Consider the following 12803-nt stretch of genomic DNA (forward strand, 5'->3'; position numbering starts at 1 on the left):
AAGTAAATATATACTTTACTATACTTTTCTACCATATGAATACTTTACCAAGAGTCCATGGCATAGATGAGGTGGGAAAACCTGCCATTCCTACCTGAGCTGTAGTCCTGATCAAATCCTGTCTACAGCTAGTTTCACAGAGGAAAAAACATCAACAGATACTTCAGGAATTGCATCTGAAAATTTTGCCTTGAGGTTGAAAAAGGAGAGAGCCTCTTTCTACCTACCCTAATCCAATCTGATTTTTGTATAATCAAATGACACTAAAAATAAAAAATAATAATAAAGAAAAGATTTTTCATGTAATGATTGGTCCGTACTATAATGTATCCCAATCCAAAACCAATCTGGATTAATCTTCCATGGAATTCCTGGGAATTAAAACTGTGCATGCAAATCCCAAATATAATGCAGGTTCACTTTAATTAATGAATCTTTTTCACTGAAACCACTTCTTTGTGGTAGAAAGTCTTTCAATCTATGTGACTCAAAGATTTCAAGAGAGGTTCACAGAACCATTTGACTTTAACGCAGTGTTTGTCAACCTTGGCAACTTTAAGATATGGGAACTTCACCTCCCAGAATCCCCAGCTTGGGGAAAATGAACCAAAGTAAATTTTGTCTGTAGTCTTTCATACCTACCTTGTGTGCTTGATCTAAAGACTGTTTCCTGTAATCCAACTCATCATCCAGATACCCCTTTTGTTTACTAAATAGGTCCTAAAAACAAGGAGATGAGTTATACTGGTTTTCTTGGGAAGCACAATATGTAATCACTTATTTTAATTGTTGGATGAATATTTACCTTTTCATTTTCTAAGTCTATCATCTTTTGTTGGAGTGCTGATTCTGTAACTTCTATCTGTTGTAGCCACTGCAAAGAAATGAAAAAAGATCGGATTTGGATAGGCATATCTAGGGTTTGTTCACCCTGGCAACTTTAAGCTGTATAAATAAAGGAGAATATTTGTAGCTCAGGGTTGAAATGAGGGGTTGTTGGTGTTCTCTGAGCTTGGTTGTAGACATTTCATTACCCAAACTAGGTAATATAATCAATGCTACAGCATAATCAGTGTTAAACTAGGTAACATAATCAGTGAGTTAATGAAACACCTGCAAGAAAACAACCAAGCTCAGTCATGTATGAACTTCAGCTTCCAGAATTCCAGAATTCCTCTGCCAACAAGGTGGCTGGAAAATTCTGGGAGATGAAGTCCACACAGTTTAAGGTTTCCAAGGTTGACAAACATTGAGCACATCAGACAAGAGACTAGGCTTTACTGCTTAACTCTGACTGTTGGTTTTATAGCAAAATACCTCAGTATGCTCAGTATCTCTAAGTTTAGCAATTCCGTTATAATAATCTTATTTAAGCGGTATGATCAGTGGTGGAATTCAATTTTTTTTACTACCGGTTCTGTGGGCGTGGCTTGGTGGGCATGGCAGGGGAAGGATACTGCAAAATCTCCATTCCCTCCCCACTCCTGGGGGAAGGTTACTGCAAAATCCCATTCCCTCCCCATCCCACTGACCTGCTTTCCAGCTCCATTTTCCTGTGCAGGGCAACAAAAGAAGACTCAGCCAATCAACTGGGACTCAGGAGGCAGATAATTGATGGGGGTGGGGCCAGTCAGAGGTGGCATTTGCCGGTTCTCTGAACTACTCAAAATTTCCACTACTGGTTCTTCAGAACTGGTCAGAACCTGCTGCATACCACCTCTGATTGTGATTTAGCAAAGATAATCTGATCTTTGGGTTCAATGCTTCATGTAAAAGAGATAGTTATATTGCCAGATGCTAACTGTAAGCCTAAATTACAGTATGGTATTTCTGTACCCAAATCGAACTTCCACTTTACAAAAGTAAAGAAAAATATTTAGGAAGAAAAAACTGCTCACTGATCAGCAAACAAACATTCTTAACTGTTGGTAAGAGAGAATGGAAAATTAGGTATAGGCAAAACAGCTTGAGTTATTTTAAAGATACTAGCTATGAACATATCACTCTGCTTCATTTTGCTTCTTATCCCATTCATGTCAGTTTAATAGCTATATATATTTATAAGGAATTTGGTTGGAAATGGTATTTACAGCTTTAGTTATTCTGTTAATCCACTTTGGTTACTCCACCCCAACATCCCAGCAACCAAACATCCAGACAAATTTTTTTTCTGTTTGATGCAGAGCTGAGAGCCATCCTACTAGTTATACTGGTGACCAATCATACTGGGGACATGGCAAGATCATTTCCAGGCAATAATTAAAGTAATTTGTAGCACCAAGTCTTAGATATGTTTTTGGAAAGATTAAGATTAAAGTTAAGGCAAGGTTAAGGAGGTTGTCAAATCTGTTACATTTGCTTTACTTTTATAAATCAGTACACAATAATGTTGCACCAGAGAATAAGTTATGCTAATATATCTGGACACTGAATGCCTCTCAGCAAAAGAAACAACATCCCCATTACCTTTTCTGCCAGGGTCAAAACTGTCCTTGCTTGTATGACTACAACTTGCTCATCGTTCGTTAAGTTCTAAATTAAGAGCAGAATAAAAGTATCATCACAACATACATCTCTGCATTGTTTTCCCATTTCCAAGGCTGCTCTTGCCCTGAATATTTAAACATTTCTAAAAACTACAAATCAAAAGTAGTACTTGATTATAATTTCTTGATTATAATTCCAAGATAACATTCCGCGATCAGGAGGTATTGAAAAGAGTTGATCTCTACAATCCACTCCTGATAAATACAGGTAATCCTTGATTTACAATACTTTGTTCAGTGATTGTTCAAAGTTAAACCAGCACTGAAAAAAGTGACTTATCATTTTTCACATTTACAACCTTTGCAGCATCCCCATGGTCACATGGTTTACATTCAGATGCTCAACAAATGGTTCATATTTAGGATGTTTGCAGCATCCAGGGGTTATGTGATCAAGTTTTACGACTAACAAACGTGTTACTAACTTAACTACTGCAGTGATTCACTTAACAAAGGTGGCAAGAAAGGTTGTAAAATGGGGTAAAACTCACTTAACCATTTTCTCACTTAGCAACATAAATTTTAAAACTCAATTGTAGTTGAGAGACAAGGACTACCTCCATACAAATATTGGCTTACTCCATTACTGAAGTGTCAATTATGAATTCTCAATAAATATTAAAAAGAAACATGAGGTAAATAAATAACATCCTAATTTCTGGAAGTGAATAAACCTAAAAAAATAACATCTGTTATTTATTTAGGTTTATTCACTTCGAGATATTAGAATTAAGAAATCTGGAACAGCAATGGGGAATTGCATCTGTGACTTTGTGAAACAACACATGGAACAAGTCCATGTTTTCCCCCTGAAGTGATTTGGAGATATCCTGAAAAACAGCTTTTTTATTTGTTTATAAGAAGCTCATTTGCACTTTATCTCTCCCCCCCTGCCCCGCCCCGCACTGTGCCCGGACTTCACAGAAGATCTGGAGTTCTCCAATCCTCTTTCCTGAAAATAATTGCCCATTGGTTGCATTGAACATCTGCCCACAAAAGCCTCAGTATTTGCAAGTTAATCAGTGGGAAGAAATGAGAAACCTAATTTATGGCCCGCTCTGCTTCCCTCTCATCAGTGTAAATCTGAAAACTGCTGATGCCTGGATCAATCTTAGCAAAATGGAAAAGCTGCCCTTTGGAATGGTCTCACCTCACTCCCAATGTTTGAAAACCTAAAAATATGATCATTCCCTCCAGGTTTGGGGCTGGGATTCATAAATTCACAATGAAAGAGGGTGTGAATGTGTGCCAATTTGCCTATTTCTGACTTTTATGGCTGATTTTTTTGTTTTCATCTTGATAGTTTCCTGTAAACTGCCAGAGCCACCTTGGGCAGCCCTATAAATTATTTAAATACATTTTTAAAATACCTGAAAAGATATTTGATTAAGGCTCAGACAAACATAACTGTCTTAAATGAAGGAAAAGGCTACCCTGCTTTTCTTTGCTTCCAATTAGATGTTGCCCTGACATATTGAGAAAATTAAATGGTGCCATAAGCAGTAAATTTTCTAATAAAATAAAATAATAATGATAAAAGATAAACAAAGATAAACAAAATTTAAAAATAGATGTTGAGGAGACTCTATAATTGAGGTCCAGATGAAGCCTACGGGCAATGGATTACACAGACCATCCCAACAAAAAATAATTCATTTCAATCATGCTTCTGTCTCAAACTTTGGCATGTTCTAAACCATAATTCTTTATACAATTAAATATTTTTTAAAGTAGCAAAGAATAGTAAAACACTAGTAAATGATATCCAATCCCTATATTACAATATTAATCCCTATATTATTAGCTTATGAAATACCTTAGACCAGGCATAAATAACTTTATTGTGCTTGGGAATTACTTTTCATAGTGTACCTTGCCTGAAAGATACAACATGAAAAGGTACATCCAGGGGCACCCACACACCCCAAAATTAACTCCCTCCACTTTGAGTGTTTCTGATAGGATATTGTGTGAGGTGATAGTGGCCTTCAGATTATTTGTTGCCAACTTCTGCCTTATTCTATAAAATAGTAGATTGGGGGCAATATAATGTTTGTTGGTATAATGGTATCACACAAGTGGATCAATGGTGGGATTAAATTTTTTTACTACCAGTTCTGTGGGCGTGGTTTGGTGGTCCTGGCAGGGGAAGGATACTGTAAAATCTCCAGTCAGAGGTGATACTTGCCGGTTCTCTGAACTACTCAAAATTTCTGCTACTGATTCTACAGAACTGGTCAGAACCTGCTGAATAGCACCTCTGAAGTGGATGATATAAGGGTTAATGCTTCTATAATGCTTTGTTTTCAGCCCTTAGCTACTTCATCCAGAGAAAAATATTTAATCCTCCCCTAAAATCAAATCTAAACATTTTTGTTCTGTCCATTTTGGGGGGTCTTTTGGAGTGGGGAGATTGCATGTCTATCTTATAAGTCTACCTAACTTATATTATTGACATTCTCTATAAACTAGGTGTGAGGAAATATTGGTCCAAAACAAGGACTTCTCCATGTCAAAATGTTGCTTAATTATAACAAATAAAAGTGATTACAGGGACATTTAATGCAGCCTGAACAAAAGAATGAAACACATTCACTGAAACATGCACAATTAATTAAAGGAACATACACTTACGGCGTTATCCCCTAAAATATCCAGTTTTTTCATCAACTCTGCTACTAGTATATCCTATCGGGAGAGAAATAGACAGGGAGCAGCATGTGAAAAGAACACAATATTACACCAAGCAAGAAACAAAACTTAAAAACTGCAACAAGAGCAACTGGGAAATTACTTACTGTTACCCCTTCTGCCTCACAATAGACTTGGAGGGGACTTTTTCCTTCCGTAAAAGGAACGTGATGAAAATTAATTGCTGGTGATCTTCTTTCTCTCTCCTACAATCAAATTATTTGTGGGGGAAAAGGTATGGCTTAATCATCAGCTTAGCCCACAATACAATTTCATTTAATTAATTTTCCAATGTAAGCTACCAAAAGAAAAAAAAAATCAAATATATAAGTTGATAAATTATAAACTTTCTAAAAGGATTTGTTTTGGACTCTTTGAGTTACAGAAATTCATTAGCTCCACTGCTTCTTCTGAAGAAATGCCAAAAAAAGAAAAAAGAAAAAAAGAGAGTTTCTGAGGGGATTTTCCCCTTATGATTCTTGGAGTTTTTCTTCTCCACTTTAGGGGAAGATGGCGTTTTGCCTTCAGCTTTAGGAGGTTTTGCTGCATCCATTCATTGTGGCTGGTTTCTTGGTGCTGCTTTTCTTTCTTTCTCCTCATCACTAAAAGCAAACTTGATGAGGAGTGAACAAAGAAGAAGCCAGGCCAGTGCAAGCTGCTATTTTTAGCCCCTTCCCCCTGGCCAGAGGGAAATTGTCAGAACATTAAAGGGCTATCATGAAGCATCACAAAAATGTGCTTGACAATTAGTGGCTGCCTGAAAAAGACTAAATTTTTCCACCAAATAAATAATACCATATTTATGTTTCTAATATGCTGGGAATACAAAGTCTGAGAAGTTTAGGTTTAATAATGAAGGGTCCTTGGTGCCCACTGAGCTGGATTGTATTCTTGCAGATGTTTTATTACCCAAACTGGGTAACATCATCAGTGAGCACTCCTTAAGCTTAGGTGTTCCTCACTTTCACTGTAAAAGCTCATCATACTGGATTATTGACTTTGGGCTGAAACCTTAAGAAAGACACATGAAGACAAACCAGACATGATTTGAACTCCTCATGAACCACCAGATGGCATCAGTTCTGATTCTGAGGCAACCTTCAATCTTACCAAAGAGAAGGTAAGCTTCACAGAAGTGGGTGCTAGATATGAATCTATCACTTATTTAGCAGACGGGTATAAATTCCTGTCAGCTAGTACATGTAGCCCTCAACCTTCGCCCACAACTGAGTCGAAAATTTCTCTTGCTGAGTGAAACATTTGTAAAGTAACTTTTGCTCCATTTTATGACCTTTCTTGCCACTGTTGTTAAGTGAATCACTGCAGTTGTTAATAATTTTGACGTGATAAAAATTCAGGTGCTTGGCAACTGGTTTAAGTTTATGATGGTTGTGGTGTCCTGGGATCATGTGATCATTTTTTGCGATCTTCTGACAAGCAAATTTGACGGGGAAACCAGATTCACTCAACAACCAGCTTACTAACTTAACCACTGCAATGATTCACTTAACAACACTGGCAAGTAAAGTTCTAAAATGGGACAAAACTCACTTAACAAATATCTCACTTAGCAATGTGAATTCTGGGCTCAGTTGCGGTCGTAAGTCGAGGACTACCTGTATTTATTTACATCCAAAGCTGCTTAGACTTATATAAATAGAAGGTTGCATGTTTACTGGTTGTTCTGTTAAAAAGCAAAATTAGTCTAATCTAAAGCAAAGCTGGAGGATGATGGGAGTTGTAGTCTGAACTACCTGAAGACCACCAGGTTGAGGAATATACATAAGCCATAATTTAATAAGGCTTATTCACGCTAAAACTAAAAAATTATTAAGCTTACATTGATCACCTCACCAGTATTTGCTTCCACTTATCACAGCTAGTCACCTTGCTATAGGATTGCAGTGGCAAATAGTTGTTTAAACAAGCCAATGCTAGCAAACACAATTTGTTTTGTCTAAAATGATGACCCAACAAAAGGACGAGGAAAGGACCCTGAAGTGTGATACAAACTTCACTTGGCAGACCAGAATGTGCTGAAGACCAATGTATGAATTTGCCCAATATATGGAACCAAGTAATTAATGTAATCATGCCTCATGTTGAAGCTATTCTGGAGAGCTTCCTAAATTATACTGTAATAATGTTCCATGCAGAACACATGACAAAATTTGGAAATGTGAACTCAAAACGTCTAGTACTTACTTACCTCAAGTTCTAATATTCTAAATTCCAAGAGTTCATTTTGATCTTTAGCGTCCTGAACATCATGCTTAAGCCGAGCCTCTTCTATTTCCATTTGCTTTATCTAGAAATGCAGAAGGATTTCCCCTTTTTAATTTTTTTTTTGTCAACAACTTGTTTTAATTGCACAGTGACTATAGAACTGATGATGGAAGCTAAGAGTGTGAGCTCTAATTTTGCTGCAACCATTAACTCAGGATAATGCTTTATCAAACCACCACTGCAAATTTCTATATGTAGGTAATAGTACTAACAAATTTTAAAAACAAATTTCAGAGCTAAGGTATATGTGATCTGTGGAAACGGGAAAGGCTAAATGTGTTGTCACTGTAAAAAAATAAATTGAAAGTCACAATTTTATAGTTTACGCTTTTCTTACTTTAGAATTGAAATAGAAACGAACATGTCTAAACAACATTGAGAATACAAGAAACACCACTTCTGTTTGGTGACAATTCTTCTGCATGTTTGGATTCAATTAAATAATGTACCCTTTTGATGACCAAAGATGTTACCAAATATGTATGTTTCATTAAGTGCTCTTTTGCCTTATGATTTTTCTAAATTTTCACTGATATATTCAACTTATTTTTAAGTTCCCTATGAAAACAGAAGGTACCTTTTCCACAAGCTCTTGGTTTCTTTTGTATAAAGCCTGCTTTTCTTCAATCCACTTCATATCCTTAAAAAAAAAAATTAGAAAATCAGTATTACAGAAAAAGATGGGGAAACACCATGAATCTTTTAAAAAGGCAAAATGTTGGAAGAGAGCATAAGAAAGTAGGAAAGCAGAGCTTGAAATTTGTCTTCCTGATTGGCTTCAGTAGTCTCTAGAGAAAAATACATTTGGACTTCCCAACAGCTGATAATCTGTCTTTTGAAGAATATTGAAATGAAATACCCTCCTGAAGAGTTTCAAGTTCTATTTTTGCTGGAAGAGGGTTGCAGGAGGCTGTCTCAGCCAAAAACAGAGCTCGGGAGCCTGTTTTCGCTGGCAGAGCACTTGGGCCCCACAAGCACCCCCAACACAAGTGACGTCAAATTGCTCATGCCCACCCTGGTCCCCAAGGTCAAACACAACCCTGATGCAGCCCTCAATGAAATCGAGTTTGACACCCCTGCTCTAAATCATTCAGTGATTTTCCAGAAATTAATCCTGTAAAATGGAAAAGGGATATAAGATTACAGGCATGGTTAAAACCCAAAAACAAGCCTGTTTGTGTCCAAAACACAATGCTCAAAACCATTTTCAATTCAATTAATTTTTGGAAAACTGTTTGACAATCTCCAAGAGAAATTAGAAAACACTGGAGTTTGGGTTTTGCGCATGCTTCCATGTGAACCTATTTCTAGTTATTTTATAGTGATAACTTCTGATAAATTTGTTACAGTAATGTGAACTAACAAATAATTTTTTCCAATGTATATTACCTGTCCTTGTTCAGCAAGTGCTTTTTCTAGATCCTCTATTTGGGCTTGGGACCTCTGGATTTCTGCCTGAAGCTGCTCACGAGTCTGTAGGATGGGATTGAAAAAATGTCAAACTTACTCTGATTGCTGCTATGCTAAATTACAATGCAGTCTTACCAAGCTGAATAGCCTAAGCAAATAGTTGCAGACACTTAAAAAATCTAGTCACACATTCAAATAATTTGAATTGCGAATTATACATTTATTTTATCCCTAACATGTTTGCATGGAGGGATATAAAATTGGAATTAATACATGCTAAAGACAGCCATAGTTCTCTTATACCAATTCCTCATACTTCAGGGATACATTTTCATGTCCATTATCCTGTAACATCTATGTCTTTTAGATTATTAAAAATTGATTACATTTTTAATGTATAATATTATATGTTAATAACGTGTCCACTGTCAGTAACCATAAGGAATTGGTTACAAAAAAGGGGGACATTATGTGCCTGTACAACTTTACAAACAATCCTTCACTTGCTTCTTTATTTTTTAGCATTTCTGTCCACAAAGCTATTGAATTTCAATTTCATTCAGGAAATTTGTTAAAAGTAAAATATGTCTTGGTTAGGGGTGTTTACTTCCTAACTAGGGGTGAGTTGATCAGTTATTTCCAGTTTATGTCATCTATCTATCTATCTATCTATCTATCTATCTATCTATCTATCTTTGGTTATTCGGGTTTTCTCCCGTGTAAGATTGGAAGTATCTAGGCAACGTTTCGATGAAGTCTCATTCATCATCTTCAGGCTTGTGCCTTCGGCTCTGTGCTTCTCAGAGTGAACTGCTTCTTGATCACTCTGAGAAGCACAGAGCCGAAGGCACAAGCCTGAAGATGATGAATGAGACTTCATCGAAACGCTGCCTAGATACTTCCAATCTTACGCGGAGAAAACGAATAACCAAAGATCCACATATAAATACCACGAGAACCTCAGAAAATATATATATATATATATATATATATATATATATATATATATATATATATATATATATATATATATATATTTGTTTTCTGAGGTTCTCGTATTTATTGGATCTTGTTATTCGGTTTTCTCCGAAGATTCAAAGTATCTAGGCACGTTCGGCGAGGTCCCACTCGCCATCTTCAGGCTGGTGCTTTCGGCTAGTGCCAGTGCAAGCAGTGGCGAGTGGGACCTAAGTGTAGATACTTTGAATCTAGAAACCGATATATATATATATATATATATATATATATATATATATATATATATATATATATATATATATATATATCCATCATCACGCTTCTGTATAGTGTTTGTCTGTGAGTCAGACTTTCACAGCCATTTCAGTTTTAAATTTGGGGCTAGCCTACTGCTGTGCCAGAATGGTTTTTTCTTCATCCTGATTGGTTGGGAGTCTTGGTCTGTGTTTATTGGTCTTGGAATTTGCTGTGTTCTGCTTGATTGGTGTTTCTAATATCTTCTGTCTGTTTTGTGGCTTTTTTTGTCTTGATTGGCTGGCAACATTATGTTCCTGTATTGGAGGCTTTTAGTGCAGTTTGGCTCCGAGTAAATGGATGGCTATCATTTATTAGGAATCTAGGTTTCATCTGGGTGCCTGGTTGGGGTGTGTTTGAGCTGGAGGTATCAGGGGGGATCTGTTTGTGCCCAGGTGTTTGCCTGGCTTGTGGTGTGGAGATTTTTTTGTTTGTGAGTGGAGGCTTCCAAATAATTGACAGTCTAGTGGAATCATCTCTTCTATTCATGCTTTCATGCTTCCAGCAAATTCCAAGGCCAATAAACACAGAGCAAGACTCCCAACCAATCAGGATGAAGAAAAAATCATTCTGGTACAGCAGTAGGCTAGCCCCAAATTTAAAACTGAAATGGCTGTGAAAGTCTGACTCACAGACGAACACAATACAGAAGCCTGATGATGGCAGATGAGTCTTAAACTTGCCAAAGTTGAACTCAACTAATCTAAACCAAAGATATGAAGGAGAGGGGAACAAAAAAAATTGTAAAAAGTTCAGAAACAACATGATATGGTCACAAGTTTTTACTTTCATGTAATATAAGCCATTTAGACCTTAACTTCTCGCTCAGCATCCAACGTTCCTCCAACTTGTTCTTGCAACAGTGCATATGCCCTCTGTAAAGCTTGATATTCCATTGTCAGTTGCCTGAATCTTAATTCCGTTTCTTCTTTTGCCATACCCTAATGTGAGAAGGAATGCAAAACTGAACTGGAGATGCAATTATCATGACAAATCAAAACATTACCATTCATCAATCTCTTTATGAAGTGTAATGTAGCCTCTTCTATGAAATAACACTTTAAGAAAATTGTAAATTGTTATTGTTATTAATCACACAGCCAGATGTTCAGACTGGGCTTGGCATTTTTGTCTACCTGTTGAGTCCTTACCAAGGACCTGGGATAAGCAAATCTGGATGTTTGATGGGTTGTTGTTGTTGTTGTTGTTATTATTATTATTATTATTATTATTATTATTATTATTATTATTATTATTATTATTATTATTATTATTATTATTATTATTATTATCTTTTTATTCATTAAACATGAAACTCAGTCAACTGAACATTTCAAAATTTATCACAAATACCAGTGACTCCTCCTTCTCCTCCTCCTCCCTTGTTACAATTGCCAGGAGACCACCATGCTATTGCAGAGTAGTAGTTTGGCTTGCCAAGGTCTTGTTAAAGGAAACACTTGCATGCTTCCCAAGGTGCATCACAGGAGGGTGATTTGCACCAGAGAGAAAGATAAGTGGTTGTTCTTGCATTGTCACCCAAGGCCCCTTCTCTTCCCAGAGCTGCCTTGCAAACAGGAGCTGCAACTGGGAAGGTTCAGAGCTGTCAGGAATCTGATTGCTTGCACAGAGCACCAGCTCATCCCCTGCTCCCTGCTTTACTTGAATAGAACATGATTTCAAACTGTTGGATGGACAGAAGCTGACATGAGTTACAGGAGCTCACCCTGCTATGCAGTGCTTGGGCTCAAACCATTGGAGTTAAGACCATCTCCAGCACCATTAAGCCACTGAGTCACTGCACCTCACTCTAAATGTTAGATAGAAAAGTCTTTCATGTATGGCTTAAAATATTCTCCATTTTGATTTCAGCTCTAGAAGAGATCTTGTTGATCATGGTCAATGGTACATTGCAATGATCTCCCTGCAAAGTTTATATTATTACGACTAAAACAAGAATACATTTAATTACATTCCATATAATATATTTTTAAGCATAAACTCTTGCTTGAAGATTATACATATCATAAATTACCTCTTCCAGGTCATCATCTGGCGTGCAGGGAGTTTGATCTGTTCGATCCGTTTGATATGAGATTGAAGAGCCATCAGATTCAAGAGATGCTTCTTCATCATACCCAAAAAATGTTTCCACCACTGGCTTCTGACCAAATCACAATGTGTCAGTACAAACAAGCCAAAGTTACAAAGATGTTAAATATAACTGGCATAAGGAATAATTAGATTCCTTCCTTCCTTCTTTATGAATCTCAGCACTTTTCTCATTATATAGTAGTTTATCAGACCTGCCATATAAATGGGGCAGCAGAGTAAGTAATGATTATCTATCAAGTACAATTCATAGTTTCCTAATCATTAATGAATACTGAAGCTGCTGTTGAGCCAGCATAAATCTTCTATAATTTCAGTGTAGAATCATCACAAATGAGAGTAAACTTGATATTTAATTTATCATGGGATAAAAAATTGGCGTTATCATCTATGAATATTCCCTCAATGAATAAAAAAATGGAATGCGAGCTGGAAGAAAATCTTATGTGTACCTTCACAATGATAAAGAGGTTTAGGAAGAATAGC

General features: G+C 36.6%; 1 protein-coding gene across 22 annotated transcripts in view; it reads right to left on the bottom strand.

Annotated features, from left to right (window-relative positions):
• JAKMIP3 (Janus kinase and microtubule interacting protein 3) overlaps positions 1–12803 on the bottom strand; it is a 100664-nt gene that overhangs the window by 14188 nt on the left and 73673 nt on the right. For 11 of the 22 annotated variants that reach the window (XM_087964272.1, XM_087964271.1, XM_087964289.1 and 8 more), the window contains 10 exons: positions 12241–12369; positions 11018–11146; positions 8913–8996; positions 8101–8163; positions 7447–7545; positions 5345–5443; positions 5175–5234; positions 2467–2532; positions 806–874; positions 643–720 (listed from right to left, as the gene is read on the bottom strand). In XM_087964272.1, the coding sequence (XP_087820398.1) occupies positions 643–720; positions 806–874; positions 2467–2532; positions 5175–5234; positions 5345–5443; positions 7447–7545; positions 8101–8163; positions 8913–8996; positions 11018–11146; positions 12241–12369 (876 nt within the window). The remainder of the gene's footprint in view (positions 1–642; positions 721–805; positions 875–2466; positions 2533–5174; positions 5235–5344; positions 5444–7446; positions 7546–8100; positions 8164–8912; positions 8997–11017; positions 11147–12240; positions 12370–12803) is intronic. The other 11 variants (XM_087964288.1, XM_087964279.1, XM_087964276.1 and 8 more) reach the window with 3 other exon arrangements.

Source organism: Notechis scutatus, chromosome 4 (genome assembly GCF_049901735.1).
Source record: "Notechis scutatus isolate UNSWTSFEM ecotype Mainland chromosome 4, rNotScu1.2, whole genome shotgun sequence".
Lineage (NCBI taxonomy): Eukaryota > Metazoa > Chordata > Lepidosauria > Squamata > Elapidae > Notechis > Notechis scutatus.